The following is a 25,116-nucleotide window of genomic DNA, read 5'->3' on the forward strand; positions in this document are numbered from 1 at the left end:
TCTGCAAGAATTAAATTTTTCTGTAAATTATATACCTGGTGTGGAAAATGTGACTGCGGACTGCCTTTCGAGATTGGTTGGAGATGCTAATGGTGCACCTGAGGAAGAAGAGATCTGTCAAGACGACGTGAATGTGTGTGAAATTACATCTGGTGTAATACTTGAGGAAGAGTGGTTGGAAGAATGTAGTAAGGATGAGGTGGTTTCTAAGATAAGGAATTTGATTCAGGATAATTTGGCACTTGATAAGACTTTTGATAAAGTTTGGCACTTGGTATTTAATGAGTTGTCTGTTGAGAATGATGTTTTGTTTAGAGGCTCTAAATTAATTCCTCCTATCACTTTGAGGAGAAGAATAATTGATGCAGCTCGTTAAGGTCATCTAGGAATTGTTAAAACAAAGGAAAGAATTTGTGGTTCTTTCTGGTGGCCTGGAATGTACTTGGAAATAGAAAGGGAAGTGAGGGAGTGTGTACATTGTAAAGTAAGTGATAAAATTCTACAACCAAGAACAGCACCTATGGTTTGTAGAAATTTACCCACCGGTCCTTGGGAGGATATTGCCATTGATATTGTAGGTACTCTTTCTGGTGAACAGAAAACTCCTTTTTTAATTGTTTTAATAGATCTCTACTCTAGATGGGTGGAGGTTTCCTCTGTGTCGGAAGTCACGTCTTTTTCTGTGATTTCTTTTCTTAAGGATGTTTTTAGAAGGGAAGGATTTCCTACGTCAATTTTAAGTGATAATGGACCTCAATTTTGTTCAACTATGTTGAATGATTTCCTATTGTCATGTGGGATTAAGCATAAAAGGACGTCTGTATATCACCCAGAATCTAATGGTGTAATAGAAAGGTTCATAGAGTTATAAAGGAGAATATTCAACTCTCAAGGGTTAATTGTTTGAACTGGAAAGAGGAATTGCAGAAATGTATTTTGGCTCATAGATTTTCTCCACAAACTAAAACTAAAGGAACCCCTTTTTAACTGTTTAAAGGTAGAAATCCAAATACCAGTCTGTCTCCTGGTTGGATGTTTTGGGGTAAAGGATTGAAAGACAAAAATTACAATGCTTGGAAAGAAAGAGAGGAGATTATGCAGTCTAAAAACAAGGTCTCAGGATTCCAGAAAAAGAGTTAAGGAAAGTGTGGTGGTTGTTGGGGATTTTGTTCGTGTTAAAGCTCCAGTTGGGGCTATATCCTGGTCAAAGTATACTACTCCCTTGCGGGTGGTGAAATGTTTCAAGAATTCTGTAAAATTGGAGAATGGAAAAATCTGGAATGTGAATCGTGTTGTTGTTCATGAAAATGTTTTTAATTCTATACCCAATGTAAGTAGGTCTTCTGATTTTAATGAGCCAAATGTTTCTGATAGAAAGAAAGCTACTCGTGTTAGGAAAATGCCTTCTTATCTTAAGGACTATGTAAGTTAAAGATGTCGTTTCAAATCTGATTTAACTTAAGTTGATCTCTTTATACATTGTACCTTTTTGTTTGTTTTTCTTCCCATGCTTATGTTGTGGGCTAATGCTTTGTTATAAGAAAGAAGATGTGTAGTGTCTTCTTCATCCTGATGGTTTAAGGTTCTTTGGAACCTAGAATGTTATGCTTGCTGGTGTTCCCTGAATATCAGTTACTCCATGGTAGCTGATGGATGGGGTGTTTTCCAATAAACCTCTTAGACATACCACAACCTTGTATGTCCCTATTTTGCAGAACTTTTCAGAGAGAATACAGGATGCAGCGATGAAAGGCTATGGCAATGATTCACCAAGACGGTCAAATACATTCAACGCGTATCCACAATTACTTAAGTTGTTTTACAGCCACTTTAAAACACATGTGCACTATTAATACAACTAACAGTTTAATATACCACTTGCTCACGCTGTCTGGTGGCTTCATAGCGCTGTTACTGACAGAGACTACCAGGCTTATGACTTATATAGAACTGTTTTAAATACTGCTTGCTCGCACACATGTTGCCATGTGATGACGCTGTCATTTTGTACTGCAGACGCCCTGATTTACCACCTACATAATGCTCAATGTATCCACATTGTAAGAATGAAAGGCCGAGTCGGCTTTCGCAGTGGTCAGTTATGACCCCTGAGCGTGAAATGCCTACTAATGGAATGGCATACAGGCTAAACATCGTTATGCTCAAGTAATAGGCATTTTATAATTGATGCTGAGTAATGGGGAAAGCGTAGCAATGTCATTGTTATCACTATGGTGCCTGCTATGTTCCAGCATTAAATGTGTTCTGGAGGTGGCGGATAAAGCAGAGGAAAGTATCAATTGCTAAAAAATAACAATAATATAACAATATCCTTAGCCAAATGTGCGCTCTTGGGGCATCAAAAAAGCAGCAGCACGTGGGGTTGTGTCGCAGAAGGTCCAGGCAATTGCCCCTTTTAGCCCAGGTGCGTGAAAATAAGTCATCAAAATGAGGCAAGGGTGGCAATGAATTTATTGCTGCGAAAGTAATGCCTTCATATACCCGAGTTTGGCAGAGGGAAAAAGAGGAGAAACTAGAACGTATTAGCCAATTTTGTTTGAAATACAGAGACGTAAAATGTGTAGGAGAGAATGGAGGGGGGCTTTGTTCAGATTAAGACCTAGAGAGAGTCACAGCACATTAATGGGTAACTAGGTTTCCTACGATAGGTATCAGATCAAGGGACAGGTGCCAAGGTGGCACTTCGGGCCTCGGATGAAATAATGTGGTCTTCCTCAGAGGGTCCTGTCAGACTGGAACAGACTCGCTCGGTGCGCATCTTGCAGCACTTCAGCGCAAGATCCAAAACGCCATGGCAGGACTTCAGACCCATCAGAATGTGGGTGAAAAACACATTTGTTCTCAGAAGTGAGTGGTTGCTTTCCATTGAACACTGTAGCCGCCTCGGACATAGAGCGCTTAGTCTAGGACCACAACGTGGTGATCCGAAATGAGAAGCCACATTTTCGGACTCTACAACCTGCAATGTCCCTCTGCATAACACATAGCATTTGATTTCGCATGCAGCTGTCTATTTATTAGAGGTACTCTAGAAAGCACCATTCTTTTATTGGAAATGACTGAAGGTATTTCTCAAGTGAATTCAGGACATTTTTAAATATACACTGGTATTAGCGGGGAATGGAAAAGTTCTCAGAGGATCTCACATGACCATGTATGCGCCAAAGGGCACTTTAAAGTGGGTACACGCTACCTACAGCGGGAGTGGCTGTGGGCGCAGGCCATCTGCTTGGAACACCCTTTGTATTTCTTGTTTGTGTTCTCTTGTGTATGCCCCAGGGGAGGTGGATGCCTTCCTTGAGAAGCAGCACATTTTTGCTTCCTCCTCTATAATGCCCCATGGCGAGATTCCCAAAGAGGGAACCCTGTGAGGGACATATCTGCAAGCTGCCCTGCCCCCGGGGGATCTCCATATCAGCACACAGCAGCACAAAAAGCAAAACTTGACCAGAGAGAAAAGGCAGTGCAATGGCTTTTCCCATTTCAAAAGGTCGAAAGCTGTTTTTACCTTACCCGCTTGTCTGCGCAAAGAGTATAATTTGTGATAGTCCCGCATTCTTCGTGATTTCTTTCCCGGTTTGATGGCTAAAGCTGAGCGTGGTGCCGTTTCACGGACACAGTGCTCTGTTTCTTTATATATTTCTTAACTTTAACACTGAGCACGGTGTCCTTGAAGCGGGCGCTGCGCCCAGTGTTAAAATTAAGAAATATATAAATAATCTGAGCACGGTGTCCGTGAAGTGCACCGTGCTCAGTTTGAAAGGTAAATAAAACAGAGTGTGGTGCACTGTCATTAGCACCGCGCTGAAGATTAAAATAAAATAGTGCTTACTGAGTCATAAAGAGTGACGTGTAAATCCGCCAGTAAACGGTCCAATCCGGTGGGCGGGACAAAAAGGAGACAAGGCGTCAACAAGGAGGTACTAAGAAGCCTACTTTACAATGAGAAGCCTGCGTTTAGCCTAAGCTATGATGTGAGCCAATAGGAAGAGGGGGCAGGGCTTCAAGTCCCCTTCCTCGACGTATTGATTTCAAGAAGCTCTTGGATGCCGAGAGTAGCGCATTTGTGCTGCTGTCGCCAGGCGAGACCTAAAAAAGGAGAAAAAGATGGAGGTGTTTGAATTTAAGCAAAGAAGGAGAAAATGAGGGAAAGAAAAAAGGTCAGGAAGAAAGGGAAGGAAGACAAAACTATAAGGCAGGGAAGAGTGGGCAGAGAGATGGACTGTTCAGTATTGTAATGTAATGTAATGTTGAGGTGCGCCTTCATTGACAGTGACGAGGAAGAATCATCGCAATTTATTGGCGGGGGTGAGACATCCAACAGAAAAGAAGAATATGTGACAAGTAAAATATCTGCTCTGGGGGGCGCTAGAGGGCGCACTGCGGAATGGCCGCACTGCCGTGAGGCTCCCGCTGCCCGGAGCTATTATCCGCCTAGGGATCCTGATTACCATCGCTGCGCCCTGAACTGACCCCACGGATCTCTTGGGATATCGACTGTCCACCCACGGTCCAACTCCTGGGCCATTCGGAGGTTGCTGGCCGAAGTTACGAGGATCCCAAGTTGCCCCGACTCGCGCTCTGGAAGTCCAATGCCCTCTTGCCCGGCATCATTGTACATGCCAGTCCGGGGCTCTGCACGTGGGGTGTAGGCCTAGCTCCGCCTTTCTCCATCAGGCCCGTTCGCTGGCCGGGCAAGTCGCTTGGCTCTTCCTTATTGTCGGGCTTATCTCTCGGCTTTTCCATCTGCCTGCCCAGATACCATTGCTTACGGAGGCGCAACGGATCTTCTACTTGGACTCTGAGGGCTTGCCCCCTTGAGCTGGGAGCGAAGACGGCCATTTCTCGTCGTTGGGAGTGGCGGGGCGTGCTGGCCTGCTCGTGCCCCCACGATTCGAGTTGCTTTCTTCTTGGCCGTGTCCCTTGTCCGACCTATATCCTGACTCCTATTTGCCTCGGTCCCCCACTGCACCACCGTTATGGGGAAGCCGGACACTAAACAGTCCAAACTGTCCTTTGACTCTGGAGGGGCTAGGCGTGGGACGCGTTTGCTCCAGGAAGCTGGGACTTCGCGGTCCCCCCCCCCGAATGTCGCTGAGAGTGTCCCGCACCCACCACCACCGGACTTTACCCAAATGATGCAGGAGATGAGGCAGGGGTTCGCCACTATAGTGGACAAAGTGGACAAGATATCGTCGCGCATGGATGCGGTCGTCCAGAAATTGGACGTGCATGAGGAGCGCTTGACGGCAGCGGAACAGCGCATTTCGGACCATGACGACACGGCGGCCACCCATACCACCCAACTGGCGAGAATGGACAATATCTTGCGTGTCATTGCCGCTAAGAATGAAGAGTTGGAAGCGAGGAGTAGGCGCAACAACGTGCGCATTGTAGGTGTTCCGGAGTCCACGAATGTGGGCAAAATGGAGACTTATGTGGAGAGGCTACTGGTGGGCGCCATTGGGACGGAAGTGTTCTCGTCCCAGTTCATCGTTGAGAGAGCGCATCGGACACTGGGACCTCGTCCTGCCTCTGGGGCTGCGCCGCGCCCCATCATTGCGCGCCTTTTGAATTACCGGGACCAAGACGCCGCTCTTCAGGCTGCCCGCACTAACAGGGCCCTCTCCTTCGAAGGGGTGTCTTTCACCATGTACCCCGACTTCACGCCGATGGTGCAGGACCAACGTCGCAAGTTCTTGGGGGTGAAAAAGAAGCTTCGGGACCTCCAAGTGGACTACGCCTTGCTTTATCCGGCTAAACTCAGAGTGACGCATCAGGCTAAACAACATTTTTTCACCAACCCACAGCATGCTGAGGACTTTGCGAAGCGCCTCCAGCGTGAGCGAGCTGCTGCGGATCGGGGTGACGATCGAGACCCGGAGGGGGAACATTCGGCGGCTGAGGAGGAGGTCGCCTGATTCTGGTGACTTTGGACTTTGTCTCTCTTTTTCCTGTTTTTTGGAGTACTGTGGACGTGTATCTTTTGTATTTAGTCCTACTGTCTTCCCTCTCCGTATTTGAGGCCTAACTATCGTCCGTTTTTGTTTTTTGCTGCTGCGTGGGTCATGTCTCTATTGTGATGAATGAGTGGGTTTTGCTTCTTATTTTTGAGGGGTCGGTATGGCGCCGCAGGATGGTGATATATGGTGTCGCGCTCTGGGCACCCACCCCCCCGCGCTGTGCCTGGGACCGCCTGATACTTGTTGGCGCGGACACTGGCGTGGCGTGAGGGAGTGGCGTCGTGCACCTCTGGAAGGTTCCCCGGAGGGTGTGCCCCATGTGTACCTTTGGTTTGGATTCTAGTCCTCTTTTGTTTGACTGGATGTGTGTTGGGGGATGGGGGGGGGGGGTGGGGGTGTGCATGGCCTGATAGTTAGGGTGGTGTTAGGTGGGTGGATGGGGTGGGAATGAAGCTGTCCATGTTTGTTTGCCCGGGACTTCTGGATCGCTCTGAGAGCTGCTGCTGTTGTTTGAGTGCACAGACGTGGTGTTGCGCCCGCTATCCAGGCTGTTCCACTTTTCTGTCTGGTGGGACTGGTCCTGTGGTCCGTGCTCCCGTCCATTTTGGGCCCGAGTGCATCGGCCGCCATTTTAGGCTGCCACGTGACGGGGCGCGCTCTGCAAGCGTGACACGTGTGCGAGTTGTGGGTCGCGCGGGATGGCTTGGCGGAGTGCGGCGCGCAGTCTGTCCTGAGTGCTTGTTGCATGGATGGTTTGGTTGGGGGTAGTTGTTGTGTTCTTGTTTGGTTGGTTTGGAGATGGCTGGGGAATGTGTGGAGTGTATGTGGGGGTCTGTCCGTGCCCTGGGGCGTGGCCCCATCGCTGGCTGTTGCTGGTAGTTGGATGCCCTGTATTTGCTTATTGGGTCCCGCGGGGCCCTGAATCTGGGTGATGTCGACTGCTGTTGTAGATCAGATCTCGATTCTGTCCTGGAATGTACGGGGACTTAATGATGCCAGGAAGTGTCGTAGTGTGATCCAGTATTTGGACAGGCATGCTATTCATGTTGCTCTCCTCCAGGAGACGCATTTGCGCCCCGCTCCCTCCCCCACTTTTGGCGGGAGGTGGGCTGCGGCCAGGGGGTTTGCTTCCTATTCTTCTTATGCTCGTGGGGTTGTCATCCTTGTTAAAAGATCGCTTGCATTTCAGGAACTTGGATCTGTGGGGGACCCTGAGGGGCGCTATGTGCTACTGTGGGGACGGCTTGGGCAGAACACTGTACTGTTTGTTAATTGCTATGCTCCTAATGTTGATACGCCAATCTTTTTTGTCACTTTGTGGGGGTCATGTCCTTGCTGTGGATGCCACTTACATTGTGTGGGGGGTGACTTTAATTTTGCATTACAGGCCCAGTTGGACAGATCGGAGGGTAGCCCTCAGTACAATGTACAAGCTAGAGAAGTGTTGCGGGGGATTGTGGAGGAGGCTGGGCTGGTCGACAGTTGGAGGTACGCCCACCCTGCCACCAAGGAGGGCACTCATTACACCACACATGCTCGTTCATGGGCGAGACTGGATTATGTGTTTCTCTCTAGAGGGTTGATAGCTGGCCTAAGGGAGGCTACACATCTGGCTCGGACGTATTCTGATCACTGTCCGGTGAAGGTTGTTCTATCCGTCCCCGGGCTGCATAGGCCGCGCCCACCTTGGCGTTTGTTTCCGACTGCTTTGCTTGACCCGGTGTTCAAGGAGGAACTTGGTAAGGAGGTGGAGGCGTTCTTCCCTAGAAACAAGGGCTCTGTGGACAGCGTTGAGGTCATTTGGGAGGCATTCAAGGTTACGATCCGGGGTGTCACTATTTCTAAAAGTTGTGGTGTACTTCGTCTGATTGTTCGGACCCTCGAGAGCTTGGAGGCTGATTTGCGAGACTTGGAGCGCAGGATGCAGGTTGACTCGGATCCCGCTCTCCTGGCACAGTTCCGCACTAAGCTCTCCGAGTACGAGGAGGAGGCTGCTAGAGAGGCTAAGCATAGGGGGAAATACTGGACGTCGAGGCGATATTGCGAAGGGGAGCGACCAGGTAAGGTCCTCGCTGCCCTTACTAGGCATCCCAGACATGGGTCGGACGTGTTGGAATTGGTGTCGCCGGATGGCACTCGCTGTCGAGACACTTCGGAGATTCAGCGCACTTTTATTGATCACTATGCACACCTTTACACGACACAGCAGACGGGTGAGACTCGATACGGCGGCTTCCTCGATGAGTTGGCGCTTTGTTGGTTATCGGATGGTCATCGGGAGTTCTTAGGCAGGCCCCTAGAGGTGGAGGAGGTCAGGAATGCCATCATGTCTCTTTCTAATGGGAAGGCCGCCGGTCTGGATGGCCTTCCTGCTGAATTTTATAAGTGTTATGTGGACACCATGGCCCCTGTGCTCCGTGAGGTTTTTGAGGAGTCCCTGGAGGAGGGACGTCTGCCGGGCTCCATGCGGGAGGTCGCCATCACGTCGCTGCTCAAGCCGGGTAAGGATCCGCTGGATGTGGGCTCCTATAGGCCCCTCTCATTGCTCAACTGCGATGTTAAAATTCTCGCGAAGGTCTTGGCAGTGAGACTAGCCGAGCTCATGCCCGTTATTGTATTGCCTGATCAGTCGGGATTTGTGCCCGGCCGTGCTACCTCTCATAATCTTCGCACTTTGTTTTCGCTTGTGTCGACCATTGATCCCACTGTCCCGGTTGCCGCTATCTTTCTTGATGCCACTAAGGCGTTTGACTCTGTTGAGTGGGGCTACCTTATTGATGTTCTTTGTCGGATGGGTTTCCCCAGGATTTTCATCTCTTGGGTTAAGCTTTTATATACTGCTCCGATGGCGAGGGTAATAGTGAATGGGGTGCTATCCCCCTCGTTCCCTCTCACGAGAGGGACCAGACAGGGATGCCCCCTCTCGCCCCTCTTGTTTGCTATTGCCATTGAGCCGCTGGCCTGTAGGATTCGTCAGTTTCATCAGCAGAGCGCCTTTAATTGTCTTCAGCGGCAGGTCGGCATTTCTTTATACGCCGATGATGTCACACTCTATGTCAAGGACCCTGAGAACAACCTTAATTCGCTCTTGCGAGAGCTGGTCGCCTTTGGAGGTGTCTCCGGTGTTCATATCAACTGGCGGAAATCTCAATTTTTTCCCCTCACTGCTGCGGTGGCCAGGTTTCCCCTTGACTACCCTCTGGAATGGTGTGATTCGGAGTTGCGTTATCTCGGTATTGTCGTGTCCTTGGACAGGGAAGACGCGGTTCGGCTTAACTATGGTGTTGCCATTACTAAACTGGCGGATGATGTCACCAGGTGGATGTCATTGCCTCTCTCCATGGCCGGTAGGGCGTCTCTTATCAAGATGGTGGTTCTGCCCCGCTTTCTTTATCTCTTTCAAAACCTCCCATATCATCCTGGTGCTTATTTCTTTCGTAGACTTTGCTCCGAGCTCCTGCGGTTGTTCTGGGGGGGCAAGCAGCCACGGGTGGCCTGGGCCACCCTTACGTTGCCTTATGCTGATGGCGGTTTCGACGTCCCTGACTTTGAACTTTATTATCGCAGCGCTCAGGCGCATTATGCTTATCACTGGATGCGCCCCACGCCGTTTATGCCCCAGATTGCTGCTGAACATTGGGTCGCCCACCCGCTCCCACTTGAGGGGATGGTTTTGGGCAAGGTGTCAGATGTGGAGACGCCTCGCACGACGGTGACGTGCACGGTGGATGCTTGGAAACGGGTGGCTCAATTGCTAGGCGTTTCCTTCCTTTACTCGCCGGCCTTGCCTCTGTCTTATCATCCGGATTTGTCGCTGTTGTTGGAAACGGGGTTTCAGCGAATGTGCAGGCGGCTGGGCGTCCTCACGTGGGGCGACTTGTTTCATGAAGGTGCCTTCCGTACGCAGGCTCATTTCTTCGGTGCGGCTGCTTGCACCCCTCTGGACCTGTTCTACTTTGTCCGCCTGCGGCAGGGCATGCGTGCTCTGCTGCCAGACTACCCTTCGGAGCCGGGGGTTACCCTCCCCCTCCACGTGCTGTTGGTTTCGGATGGGCGACACCTGGTGTCGAAATTATACGGGGCTATTCGCAGACAGCGTTCGGTCCCGGCCAATCGGGTGCGCGAGCAGTGGGTTGCCGAATTGGGTGCTCCTATTACAGACGAGCAGTGGAAGTATTGTTGCGGGCTCACGGCCAATGTTTCTTCTAGTTGTCGCCTTAAGATCATCCACTACAAGTTTGTTCAGAGGTACTACTATACCCCAGCGAGGAAACTACGGTTTCATTTGGCGGAGGATGACAGGTGTGCTAGGTGTCGGGCGGAAGGCGCTGACTTTTTGCATTTGGCTTGGAGCTGTGCGGGGATATTGGAATATTGGACTCAGGTTCATGAAGCCCTGCAGGTTATGGCGGAGGATGGGGTGGCGTTTGACCCCTTAGTGATGTTACTTGGCTTCTCTAAGGACGTACCTGCCTCTCATCGTAGATTTGTTGACGTGGCCCTGCTGCTGGCTAGGCGTAGGGTTGCTTGTTGCTGGGGTCGTGGTAGGGTGCCGCGCTTTCAGGACTGGGTGACTGACCTCATATACTGTCAGGATCAATACAATATCTATTCTGACTTGATGCCTGTTCGCTGCAGACCAAAGGACTTTTGGAGTCCGCTCCAGGTGTACCTCCTAACCAGGGCTGTGCAGGACTCTGATTCTGAACCTGGGGACCGTGAGGGGATAGGTTGATGACAACATGATAGGTTGGGATTTTACACAACACCTGCTGCTATTCCGGTATCGGGGGAGGGGCTGACTGTCTCCTCTCCCTGCGAGTTATTGGGGGTTGGAGTCTCCCTTACAATTGGTGTATTACTGGGAATTAAGATTGTATCCCTGTGCGGCACCTTTATTTCCTGTGTCCCTCATATTTGAGTCCCCTCTGTCTCATGTGCTCTCCGCTAATGTAATGTGTTCATACTGCATTGTCTTATTGGCTTGCCTGCCCATGCTGGATCATTGCATTCTAATTTATACTGTACATTTCGCTGTTGCTCCTTGTATTGACTGGTGCCCTGCCCTGTACTTCCTTGTATCTCCCTTTCTTTTTTCCTTTATTGGCTCTGACGTACCATTGTAATGGCCATATGTGACTGTCTGTTTTGTATGAACATTTCCCTTGTACCTGCTTGTCTCCAAATAAAGGTTTAAAAAAAAAAAAAAAAAATATCTGCTCTGTCCATTAATTTGTAAATTACCTTTTAATAGGATGTAGTCTTGTACATCGCCGCAAGCCGTTTCTAATGCAACGGCAGTCGTAGAGAATGCCAATGTCATAGTATACAGATCTCAGCATCTGCAGGGGCAGTGACAAGAATAAGGGCATGGTGGGTCAGATCAGAAAGGTCCGATAAGTAATGGAGGAGAATTAGGGGGTCCGGAATGGCGAGGGCAAATCCATGGATTCCCACAGCATAGACCCACTGCTGTCCATAAGGGGAGAATGACAGGACAATCCAGTAATATATGAACTACATCACAGGGAGAGTGATCGCATCACCAACAGGCAGAGTGAGGGAGAAACCCTGCAACCTGAAACAGTGCTGGGGTCCAGTATCAGCCCTGAATAATCTTAAATAGACTGAGCTTCATCCGTGCTTTCTGGACTCCCCATTTCAGGGCTTCCATGAGTTCTGCCCAATATTTCTCATCATCATATTCCACCTGCCGTGAGCCTGCTAGGTCATCCTGAGGCTAGCCAATTGTCATTGGGTGTAGAAGTGGCGAATAAGATTGTAGAACCTGGACATCACACCTTTAACCCCTTCAGTGCTAATGACGAGCCCAGGCTCGTCATGCAGCAAGGTGCTCGTGTGCTCATGACGAGCCTGGGCTCATCATGAGCCGTGGAACGCTCACACGCGGGGCTAATTCCCCCGCTGTGCTGAGCGTTCCATTGCGCGGGCGGGTTCATGACGAGCCCAGGCTCGTCTTGAGCACACGAGCACCGTGCTGCATGACGAGCCTGGGCTCGTCATCAGCACAGCGGCCCCCCCCGCACCGCGGGGAAATTAGCCCCGCAGCGAAGGGGTTAAACTGACCCCAATTGTTATGGTAACACAGCACTGGTATACAGGGGATGGTCCAGGGTTGAGGACCTAGTTTGCTTAGCAGACAATACTGCAGTTGTGTATAGCGCCATTATTAACTACGCAGCAGGCCAAATTCTTCCCATAGCATCTCAAAGGACTTGAGTTCACCACCAGAAATCACGTGTCTGAGGGTAAGAATCCCAGCTCTGCGACAGGGGCCCCAATCAAGCTGGGATCACCTATGCGAATACCAGTATTGTTCCAGAGGGGAGACTTGTCATGGAGATGCGCATCAACCCAAAAGAGCTTATGAGCCCATATCCAGGTAGCGTACATGACTTCCAGCATAGGGTTGAGGTAACCGGCTGCAGCGGGGCCAGGAAGATAGATGGCCTGTAGTCCTAACGAGGGCTCCTGGAGTACGTGTTCAATCTTGACCCAGAACAAGGGTTCTGTGACCCGGGGGTGCAGGCACGCCTTTTGTGCCAAATATAAGGCTAGACAGTAATGCTCCACAGATGGCACACCCACGCCCCCTGCGGATATATGGGCAAAAAGCTTCCAAATTGCCAGACGAGATCTTGTTGAAAACGAGATGAAATCCTTAATGGTCTTGTCTATCTGACAGAGTCTAGAGGGGTAATATTTGCCCAACACGTATGTGATTCAGGCAGGGTGGCCATTTTTATTTACCGCTTGAGTCGATCCCCAGAGTGAGAGATTCAGGAGGGACCACTTTGCGGAATCCAATTGCATTTGCTTCATAAGCCGGTCTATGTTATCTGCCACCATGCGTTCTAGGCCTCTGTTAACTAAGAGGTCGAAATACATAAGTGAACTCTTCCACAGGAATGGATAACCATCAATGGTGGCCCATGGTGATTTGCGACCGTGGCAAGGCCTCGCTCTTTCCCCAGTTCACCTTGTAGTCAGATACTGCTGCAAAAGCGTCCATAATCTCTAGCACCGTGGGGGATGGGGGAGGGTAAGGCCGACAGGGTGAGTAAAATGTTTTCTGCATATAGATACAGTGTAGAGGGGCCTCCGGGCATAGGAATTCCTTTGATTTGGTCTGATTGGTGCAGGAATACTGCTATAGGCTCCACCGAAAATAGAAATTTCAGGATAGTGGGCAACTCTGACAGGTACCCCTACAGACCGAGAAGGTATCAGAAAGAAAGCGATAATGGTAAAAGATCTAGGAAGGGTTTGGGGACTAGCAACAAATTGCTGACTGCCAGCCACCTGTCCAAGAATGGATCCATATGAACATGTACTGGCTCAACAAGTCTAAAAGAGTACCAGATACTGGGTGAGAAGCACCAGTTGCCTTACTGTTCAATTGGTCATCTTGTGTGGTTCCAAACCTACAGACATAGAAGGAATGCAAACTCGAAGCAACATTCAATACTGACCATCTCTAATGCCTGAAATCAGGATAGGCACCAAAATAAAATGTCATCACCCATGGTTCTGCAAAGGGTCCTCCTTTACTGACCATGGTTGTCTGAATCCAAGCTGTGGCAATGACTTGTATGAGCTACTACAGTGCAAGAGACACAGGCAAGCTAAGGCTTTGAGCAAACTAGAAAAAGCCTGGAACCATGCAACCTTCCCAGCACTGAAAGGACTACAACGGTTTAAATTGCAGGACAGAATGCAGGGCAAAACACAATACACTGTCCACAAAATACTGCATGAATGCTGCTTTGGCTGCCTGAAAGTCGTTGCAGACTATCTGCGTTTCAGATACCTCATTAAAGGGTAAATGATTTGAGAGTTGATCAACGCTACTCTAAAATCTCTGTATGTCCAATTGGAGGAACACACCACTATAATTCAATATGCCGCTGAAACTGCACATTTTCTAATCAATACCCTAACCACATCCACCATTTGGACTTCGGGAGCTAGCGGAACTACAGAGATCAATTATCATTTGCATCATTGAGCCTTCTACCCTACCACCTTGACTGGAAGGACTCTGAAGAAAATGTTCCCTTGAATTGTGATTTATTTCTTTTTTATTAAGTTTATTTTATCGTTTTACCAAGAACAAGCAACAATTTAGCATTGTCAACAATGTGTCTAAAGGGAATAACAATACAGTTGTGTGACCATTAGCATAACTAGTACAGACATAATGCAGTATACAATGATCGTGCCGGAATCAACAGCAAGCAGGGTGCAACAGAACACCAATATACTTTACTCTGTGTATGCTGGACTCCCTTAATCAGACAAAGATGTGTCACCATCAGTTGATTCATCTTCAGACATGCCCCGTATCTCTCAGAAATCTGTCACAGTCTCCCTTGTACCTCCATGCAGTGGCGTAACTAAACTTGAGGGGGCCCCCATGCAAAGTGCATGTAGGGTTCCCCTTCCGGACTCAATTTGGAGCTCTCAATCCAGTGTACTGTGATGAGGGGGCCCCCTGGAGCTCGGGCCCTGCCCTGCGGGGGCCTTTGTTACGCCACTGCTTCCATGTCTGCCTGCAGCTTGTCGCCGGTTCGCGCACTGAGGGGCAGTTCCTCAGCCAGTGACCACTACGAGACATCACAAACCCACTAGTCGACTGCTGGAGCCCCTACTCCCATTTAGGTAATGGCAACCTACCTCCTGCCCAATAGTAGTCTCAACTGTAAGAAGCGGTAAGCCATCTTGCAATTCTTGGACTGGGCAATGTTAGTCAATAAACAATGCTGAGGAGCCAGCTCACAAGCCAGAGCTGTGGTACTTTGTAATCTACCCAAAACAATTGACCAGATGGCCCCCACCATCGAGCAGCTCCACGCCAAGTGCATAAGATCTGCAGATTGAATTGTGATATTTAATGCAAACATCCACCCCACTTCTTGCTGTGCTACAACTCACATGCCTATGTCTGCCATTATCTTGTTAAAGTAACAACTGCATGTACAATGGGTTTCAATAAAATCGCTTTTAATTATGAAAAATGAAGAACACCTGTTCTATAGAGAAATTGCTGTTTACATTGACACTGGTGACGCACAGCATTGTTACTGAAAGACAATGATTCCTCTTGATGCATTCTGCCTATGGTACTTGTATTACAGTAAGAAGTGACCATATAATATATGGCTTTACTGTGTTAATGAGCCACCAAAAATGAGGAAACAAAGAGGAACATTCACCGTCCACATTTTAATCTTTCATGTAACACCTGAACACATTAAATCCAGCCAACCCAATAATTATAGTGACATAACAAATTAAATAAACATTTCTGTGGAAACACTATTTAAACTTACCTGCTGACAAGCAAATAATACTGGTCCTGTAGCCAATCCAAGCCTTAAATCTGCAGCAGTCGGTTTCCCCAGTTGTCCTGCACAGGCTGTAAAATCCAGAACATCATCTATCAACTGTAAACAAAAATTATAACATTTTCAATCATTGTAAGGCCCATTTATGAACATAAACTTAAGTAGTAAATGCTCTAAAACAGTGCTTGTAGTCTTCGCACTTAAAACAATAAAGTATGTCAGCCTTGACACTATCTCATATTATTCTCAGTACCAAAATAATGTTTGAAATGTGATCAACGCAAATTATAGAATATTGGATAACACTCAATTTAAGTAAAATCTGAAATTTGTCCATCTTAAAATACATTTTGCCATTTGAGATTGAGTTAGAAAATGTGCTGAGCTCAGCATTCTGTTCCACCTATACCTCTTTTAGTTCACATAATTTAACGATTATATATCTCTGAGATCAAACCTGAAAATGAATGGACAAAGACTGTGTATCCTCCAGACCATCTGTTTAAATACCCTTATAGTTTCAATTATATTTCCTATGCCTGACTTGTGAAGATCTACAGGTTCTATATGGGAGAATTATTTAATATTTGTCTATGGGAAATATGGAAAATGTTACTGACCTGTAACAAACGGTTTGCAGCCTGTAGTGCTGCAGATTGACATGCTTTGCATTCTCCCGCCATCTAGTGATGGGCACGGACATCGCATTTCCAGATGTGTGTTGTGTTTATCTTAGCAGAGATATTTCCAACTTGTCTGGGGTTTTTCGAGGCTGGTCTTGAAGCGACTCAGAAAAGGGGGGTGGTGATGGACAGAGTATCTGAATTAAGCAGACCACTCCTACCCAGTCAACAGATCTGGGCTTGATCCATCACCGTTTTTTAGCTCACTGCACCATCCCAGCTCAGAACCTGGCTACATGCAAATTAGTCTGTCCCTGGCCCAGTGCATCATGGGAACAGGGCAGACCAAACTACCAAGCCAATTCTTTTACTGGAAAGGAAACAAGCTTCCGGGGACCGGTTTCTGGCATTACAGCCGTCTTCGGCCCGGCTTGCTTGAATGGTCTGCTTATTTCAGACACTCTGTTCATCACCACCCCCTTTTCTGAATCGTTTTTGGCCACTACAGGTGTGGCAGGGTATACTCAGACATGAGTCCCCTGCTCACTGCACCACCAGGATTCAAGCAAGCCGGGCCGACGACGGCTGAAATGCCAGAAACCGGTCCCCGGAAGCTTTTCTCCTTTCCGGTGAAGAATTGGCTTGGTAGTTTGGTCTGCCCTGTTCCCATGAGGCACTGGGTCAGACTAATTTGCATATAGCCAGGTTCTGAACTGGGGTGATGCAGTGAGCTAAATAACGGTGATGGATTCAGCCCTGATCTCTTGACTGGGTAAGAGTGGTCTGCTTAATTCAGACACTCTATTCATCACCACCCCCTTTTCTGAATCGGTCTTGAAGTGACAGCACCACTACAATGGATCAATTGTCATCCTCGTCCGCAACTTCAAATTTTAAGGTCGACAGGACAGACCTGCGACATGTCCGCAGCAAAAAGCAGACATAGTCCTAAGAACCCGTCACGACCAGTGTGATGTCCATGTGGCGGAAACATGAGACAGGTGGCATGAGGCCACATCAGAGGGAGGAACCCGGTCGCGAAGGAGGAGAGGAGAGTGGCAAGCCAGAGGACAAACAACCACCACAGGCACGCAAGAGGGAAAAGAATAAGAGTGATAGGACAGAGGATGTGCCCAGCACTGGAAAGGTGTTCATCAACACAAGCCAGCCACCGGGGTGCAGAGACGTCACTGGAGAAAGCTCCGCAGGAGGACCAACCGTAAGCTGCTAGAAAGCATATTCTACATCCAGGTCCAACGCTTCACAGTGTGACCGTCCACTCACCTGTCACCGGCTGCTTGGCATCGATGGCATCACATCTAGCAAATGCACCTACCAGAAGGTACCCGTAAATGGCCACAAAGTCCCTCCAGTCCTCCTCACTCCACAAAGTCACCTAATGCAAGAGATCGCTGCTTGTTGGCCAAGGGTAAGGAAATTATTGTATTCATCATCCAGGTGCATCCTCACCAAGAACATCTAAGGAGCATCGCACCACCAGAGTGGATCCAAACACTCAAGACATCCAGAATTCAACAAGGCACTCCTGGCGCTGTGAGAGGCTAGCTATCCAGGAACCTTCTGTGTGCCCCGTAATCCTGAAGCTGCTGAAGAAGTGCATACTCGACCATTGGACTATCCACCCTTTGGGTTACACGAGGCTTGGCCGTGGCCCTCAGTACCCAAGCAGTCACGTGGCAATCCAGGGGCAAGAGCATCAAAGGAGTTCCGGTGAGAGGGGTATCTGAACCTGAGAGATGCGTCCGCAGCAGCTCCACGACAGACACCAGGAAGCATGGAGGTCGCAGACGGAGACTGGTAAGCTAAACACCATGTGATGGAGGCATGTGAAAACGAGTGCTAAAGGCGAGAGCACACAGATTTTGAAACATCACCCTTTGCTGTGGTCCTGTTGGCAGTTATTCAGCACGGCCTACAAGAGGCCCATACGGTTCCATGGAAGCTGGGCAGGAAAGCCCTCCATGAGACTCCTGTGAGAGGGGAGTTCAGGCAGGAGAGGCAAGTCGGACGTTGCTCTGGTAGCGGGAACTGGGAAGCATCATCGCCTCCAAGGGAGGTCCTTATCCACCAAGGTCATCCTCAGGTTTGCCGTCCACCGGAACCTGAGCGCCTGCTAGAATATCTCCAAAGTAGACTCCACCACAGCTCCTGACACACCGCTATTTGAACTGTATAAATTACACTCCGACACTGCGAGACCAGGCCGGTCTGAAATACATCACTGAGGTGGACTAAAGCCTCCTGACCGTGGGGTCCAGAGCTCCAGCACTGTCCGGCAGATGGGCTGAAGAGGCTCACTGGTGCTGTGCATTGTTGTTTTGTTTTAATTAAAGTTTGGGAGAGATATAGTGTCCTGCTGGACACGCTCTAGTGTTCCACCTGTGTTGCACCAGCACTATACACCCACCCATTAAAGGAGTCACCAGTCAGGTGGCCCTGCAAATAAAAGGGGCATGGTGCACATGCCCTGTGCAATTTTCAAGTACCCTACCACTGTGTCAGTGTGGTTATCCGTGCAGCATGTGGGCCTAGTGGCCCAAGACACAACAATGCCCTTACTAGAAATAGGTCCAATGCATTAGGGTGATTTGCTCTCGTTATTCACGGAGTAGTAAGTGTGACTTGATGCTGCGTGCAGTGTATGCAACAACTCGGACGTTAATGTGTTACAAATATTTCTACACATTCCCATTTTAAGGGAGTTCCTTCTCAGTATAACTTCTATTCCCTCATCCTGACTCTTCTAAGCTGAACCATTGGCACACAAGAGGTCATCTAACCTACCTTTGCCATACATAAGGTGCTGTATCCCCCACCTCACTATTAAGGCTGCTGTAACGGAGACTTGAAGTACAAATCGGAATCAAACATAGGTGGATCCACAGGTATGGGGACATTGTATCTTAAAAGTTTAGATCTGGTCATTAGCCTCCCGCCTTATGCTGTTTATGTTGGCGGCTGACTGAACATACTAAAGGACAGAGCGACTTTTCCTTCACTGGAGCACTTCCTTGTTTATGGTCTTGAAAATACAATTTAGTTAATGAGATTAACTCAAACTCCTGGAGACATTGCAGCTTTTGCACTCGGATTGTTATGGAAGACCTTTTCAAGGGCTCTTTGACACACATTCCTGAGGTTGGTGCAGTCCTAATGAACAATTACAAACAGTGAAGTAACAGTAGACAAGAAACGAGGTAGGCTAATGGAGGCAGACAGGTGACAGTAAGTTCCAAGTAGTTAACATATTCTTGTTGGTTACTTTGCCTGGTTTGATGGATGCTTAAAGGTTGAGCGTTCCTACCTTGAGCATGGAGTAATTCTTTTGTATGTATTAAAGGTAAACATCACAACCAAAGGGCCTGACCCCCTACGGTCAGTAATGGTTTCCAACCCTGTGTTCCTCTGCAGGTATGGGTAACTATTCCGTTTGTGGGGGATCCAATTAGCTTCAATATATCTGAGACCTGACATATGGAATTTTTGTTGTGCTCTATAAAGTTGCAAGGCGTTCTGGGGAGTCCACCTTTTGTCTTGGAAAGGATATAGGAGCAGATAGACGTCTGATACAGAATGAAACCATGCTGATTATTCAAACTATCTACGGGTTCTGAGTAATTGAACAATACAAAAAAGGTAGGTTCTGAATTCTGCATGTTTTTACCTTGCACTGCTGTGCTTAGCATCTCTAGGGACCTTAGGCACTGCTGGGTTTTGAGACTTTGGATCGGACAGCAGCTCACCAGATGTTCTGCGATGGAGAAAGGAAAGAGCTGGATCAGCTATCATCAACTGAACCCTTCTTTCATCAGACTTCAATTCTCGGTGCTCAGGGCAATTGCACTTCTCAATTCTCAGCAGCTTTGCATGTTGAAAGTCGTCATGGAAGTTGGGTATCACAGTTTTATTGCCGGGTCTTCACATGCCAGACAGTTCCACTCCTCTCTTCTTCAAGTTGCAATTGCAAGCCTTTCTCAGACTTTTGGGTATGTGCTTACCATACTAAGAAAACTGCCAAAGATTCTCCCTCTGGTACTTCTTCCAAATACAATGAGTAGATAAGCCAAAGGGATCAGCTTAAATCCAGTACAGGATCACAGCAGATGGACTCTGATCAACTGACCACTCCGATTCAAAGCCAACCCAGACGTTTGGTACTGCCAATCACAACAAACTGCTTTTTGCTCTCAAGTAACAGATCCATGGGCAACTAGCCACAGAGGTCCCATCAGTCTCTGGGGGTGTAGTGCAATATGGTGTGCAGTCTTTTGGTTATGCTCTTGCCCACAGTTATTGTTTAGAGTTGCTCTTGACAGGCACATGTTGTCCTGCTGAGACTGGCTTGGTCCAGATCCACTGAGCACAATGATTGTTTAGCTCCAGTTGAAGGCTATGTGTTAAAACAGAAACCCATGCAATTGGTTTACAATGAGTTACACTGGGTAGACAAAAGCACTGCCTACCATTAGGCCCTATGGAGGTAGCACCCTACACTCTTGGGATTAGATACATCCAAGGGGAGAGGTGTCACATAGGCACCCTGCCTTTCTTGTACACAAGCACATCCATGCATGCTATAGACAATCACGAGGTCCAGTCATGGTATACTAGTATTAACACTGGAGAAGCTCAATCAATCAGTAATTTGTGAAGCGTGCTCCTCACCCATGAGGGTCTCAGAAGCTCTGTATCCTGCTACTAATATTCAGCTATCACACACTGCTGGTGGTGTCTTGTCCGGGCCAGAAGGACAGCAGTCATCCTTGTCGAAAACAGTACTGCTTTGGTTGTGCCCAGACTACCCAACAGAGTCTACCACTTTGCTAATGAGCAACAAATAAAATCAGAGAGCTCTTGTCAGGAAACTCAAGACATCTCCTGTAGAAAAAAACATACATCAACGTAAATACATTTAGGAGCAGGTGAGTAAATAGTTTGGGGAAGAGCTATGAGTAAGAAAGTTTTTACAGCAAAGATTTTTAGTTGCCATATATCTTATAGACTATTAAAAAAAGTTGTGTGCGGATAAATAATTTGATGGCATTCCCTTTTGAACTTTACAGATCTTTTTGAAAGCTTTGTAGAGTTTCCTTACCTATCGGACAACCATGTAGCCAATATCACCAATGTCTTCAGGGAACGTTTACCAGATTACAGTTCCTGCGTAGCAGTTTTTAGGCAACAGCTGTCTTCCTTAGACCAGAAGGTGTAGTCGTAAAATGTGTCTTTTGGTAAGACTTCTTACAAGTCTGAAGGCAAAGCTGATTTTTACACACACCTAACAAATACACCATGAGACCATTATCCCCCCCCCCCCCGAACCTCTCCCTGGTGGCGAGAGTATACATAAAACTATTCGTCTTGCTAATCACCATAAAAGTCAAGAACATGCAGGACTGTGCTGATGGGAGAGAGGGGAGTCAGATTAGAACTGCTTGTCAATTTGTACGTAACTAATGAAGAAAGTTGGGCCTTTGAGTGGACTGTGGTTAGTTCCAAAAGATTGACGGCATGTCTCTACCATTTCCTACCTGACCACCCCAGGCTAGAAGTTTAGTTTCTTGGAGAATAAATCCACCACATTTTGTGCTTCGATAGATGTACTTTTGGCAAATGCTCACATACTGTCCATCAGGTGATGTTAATATCAAATGTCAGAAACTAATGATAGATGTGTGAGTACTCTGGTTCTTCCACAATAATCTTTTCCCAGAATATACCCCCATTTTTCTCTTCACCCTAAGCTTCACAAATTATGAGCTGTTCTGGTTGACTCCTGTAAAAAGAGATAGGACCTACCATACAAAGTCTAGAACGGAAAAGCCCAGTAAGCTTAACACACCCTACTCAAGTCAACTTTCTATGATGCAGCATTACATGTAAAGCCCTCAATGTAAAATGATGGGATATCAGTTGGTAACCTACCCAAAGAATAACCGTTAAACACACACATAATTAAACAGTAACTTTTTAACAACAACCGTCATTATTTACCAACCACGACCACATATTATTGCAAATATGATTGGGTAAATAAATACAGTCATTCAGAATGGGAAACTGGCAAAATAAAAAACAAAACCACACACTACCTGAAAAGCTATCCCGATATTCTTTCCATACTGGTAAGCAATTTCATGAACCTTTGGATCCGGGCATCCCAGAATTGACACCTGGAAAAAAATAACTAAGTGTATAGTAGATAATGGCTTCATTGTTTTTTTATTCCACTTCTCGTAGACAATGCATAATTAGCTATTTCAGAACGATTGCTCCGGAACCATGATAAATCACACCCACGTAACACAAATAATTGATATCCAGTCTGAATAATTACCAGGTTTTGTATTTTAAATGTGATACGTGATTTCACAGATTAAAGAACCTTTATACTTCATGAATGTAATGCTCGATTGCCAGTAGACATTTGTTAGTTAAAATATTTTCTATTTTCTCTTATATTTAATATTTTGTAGTAAGGAGGTAATATGTTGAAGAGCTACGATCTATTCCAAAGAAGAGGTACATGGAAGCCAACTACGGCTGCAAACTGGGACAAATTACAATATCAGAGAGCTAGCATACAATTATGGTGACGTCATTACTGCTCAAAACCACTGAACATTTTCAGTTTTTATCATCATCCATCAAACAATAGCTTACTGCTTTAAACAGGACAGCAGTTGGTGATGGATTATAGGAGAAAAATAAACACTTACAAAAGAGACAGATTAAGTAAAGAATTCCACAATTAAGTGATCAGGCAGTCAATGCGAAAGGAAAGAAGGTGTGATAGTGAAGAAGCAGAGACTTAAACATAATTAGCTAAATAATAATACTAATGCATAGGTGAATACAAAGATGAGGTGGTAGCCACTTAAGAACTCAGTCCCCTGTCCTGAAACAAAGTATAAAAAAATATAAGAGAGCAGGATAGTGATAACCTGCTCAAATAGGCCTTGTAGGGCTGAACACTTTTGTATTTTTAGCACAAATCTGAAAAAAATAAATAAATAAATAAATAAGCATAAAAGTATGGCCTCCTAGGTTTAAAAGCAAAAAAAAAAACATCAACCCTCCCCCCCCCCCCCCCCCCCCCCAATGGGCTATGGAGTGGTGCATTACATTTTACATAGAAGCATGTGTGGCTCCTCTCCTCAAGCCTCCTCGAGCCCCCACATAACACATCCCCCAGGGCTGAGGCACAATTAAAAGGGCAGGGGCTCACAAAGCCACCCCCCCCCCTGCGCAGTGTGGGATTGGCAGAAAAAGGGGGAGGTGGGTTGGCTGCAGAGGCTGGCCACAGGCCATGCCCTGCGGTCATCCCCTGCTGCGTTTGAATAACTATGGAAATTCACAAAACAAATCAAAGGTTACAGAGGTACTATAGTTAGGAATTTGCATTAAAAAAAAACTTAGAAATTTACACAAAAACAAAAAGAAAAAAAATAATTCAGCGCCTTGAGACCGTCACACGTGATTTTCACTGCTTTACGAATCCTGAAGATATGTATACATTTTCACCCCCTCCCAAAAAAACAATGATTAGAAGGACGTTTAAGTTAGGTTCTGAATTTATACACACAATTGCTCGCAGTGTTGCAGCACCAAGAGACGTTGGTAGCTCTGTCGGTGTAGACACTGCAGCAGCAAAGCCTCCCCACGCTGCCAGAGCCTTGGGAGACAGGGTACTGCAGAACACAACACCCCAGTCACTCAAACAATACCCCCCACCCCCAAAAAAAAAGACAACCAAGGGGTTTAATATTGGTAACCTGAAAGTTCCTTAAAATTATATGCTTGAAAGTAGTTAAGCATTCGAACTCTAAAAGGTTGCTTTGAAAATTCAAAATATTCCCCGAACAACAACATGGAAGTTAGATAAAAGTGCCAGCCCTTTTCACCACGGTTGTGTTTTCATGATAACCACATAACAAATTGGAATGGAAAATTCACAAAATAAATTGAACATACAGCGTCCACTGTGATGGTCGCCTGTGGTACTGGATCGAGAAAGTGCCTGCCTTTTAACAGATCGGTGCTGTTCCACCATTGCAGAGCGCCATGAATGCAGCCCGAGATCAGCAATAGATCCTCCTAGAGACCCTCCACATGTAACCACTGTGGAGTGGGGACTATGGCGATGCAGGAAGCCTTCATATCCAGGAGATGATTGATAGTCGGTACCGTTAGTTGATCTGACTGAAAAAGAGAGAGGAATTTTTGTAAAGCTTAGGCGCATGCCACACTGGGGTAGGGTTAGCCACTGACTTGAGTTGAAAACTTCCCAAAAATGGGCTGGATTTGTAGAGGCCGGAAGTGGGATTTACCCATGTTGATGGTAAAACCCAGCTCATGAAATAGGTAGATCGTGCATGTGCCAAATACAGCTGTTGGGATGTGCTCTTGATCAGCCAGTCGTCCAAGTAAGGTAAGACATGGATGGCGTTCTTCTGGAGGTGAGCGGTGGCCATGGCCAGACGCTTTGTGCACACCCTGGAGGTGATGGTTCCCATGAAGGGCATGCACTTTCAACTGGTAATGCTGACCAATTGCCACAAACCGGAGGTACCAGAGATTTGCATGTTGGATGTAGATATGGAAGTAGGCGTCCTTGTGGTTAAGGATGGTCCTGAAATCGTCCTGCTGTAGTAGCGGGATAACATCCTACATTGTCACCTTACAGTGTCATCACGCGGAAGTGCTCTGACAAGACGTATTTGTTGAGGGAACAAAGGTCAATTATGAGTCTCCGAGATCCATCCTTGTTAGGGAAGAGAAATTAGAAAGAATACCCTCCATTGCTGTGATGGCGAAGCAGCCCTGTTTCTATGGTCCTTTTGTGAAAGAGTGCGCTAGTGTTCTCAGAAGAGGGTGTTTCTGTGGGGAGGAATGTTCGGTGGGATTGAGGTGAGATCTAGTCAGTATCCTTGCTTGATGACAGACAGAACCCATCGATCAGAGGTGATCTTTTGCCAATGGACAAGAAACAGCTGCAGTCTTACAATGAAAGGTGTAGTGTGATCGGGGTTGGGGTGTCACGGTTAAGTGGTGGCGGCAGACTTAGCTGTTGCACCTCTACCTCTGGAGTTATTACCTTTGTAACCTCCTCTAGTGAAA

At 47.1% G+C, this 25,116-nt stretch overlaps 1 protein-coding gene across 1 annotated transcript in view; it reads right to left on the reverse strand.

The window, feature by feature from the left end:
- Nucleotides 1-25,116, reverse strand: part of PDSS1 (decaprenyl diphosphate synthase subunit 1) — a 266,914-nt gene that overhangs the window by 56,788 nt on the left and 185,010 nt on the right. The window contains exons 8-9 of the mRNA XM_086941653.1: nucleotides 22,089-22,169; nucleotides 15,338-15,451 (exon numbers count right to left, since the gene is read on the reverse strand). Of these exons, the coding sequence (XP_086797779.1) occupies nucleotides 15,338-15,451; nucleotides 22,089-22,169 (195 nt within the window). The remainder of the gene's footprint in view (nucleotides 1-15,337; nucleotides 15,452-22,088; nucleotides 22,170-25,116) is intronic.

The sequence above is a fragment of the Lissotriton vulgaris genome, chromosome 10, assembly GCF_964263255.1.
Source record: "Lissotriton vulgaris chromosome 10, aLisVul1.2, whole genome shotgun sequence".
NCBI lineage: Eukaryota > Metazoa > Chordata > Amphibia > Caudata > Salamandridae > Lissotriton > Lissotriton vulgaris.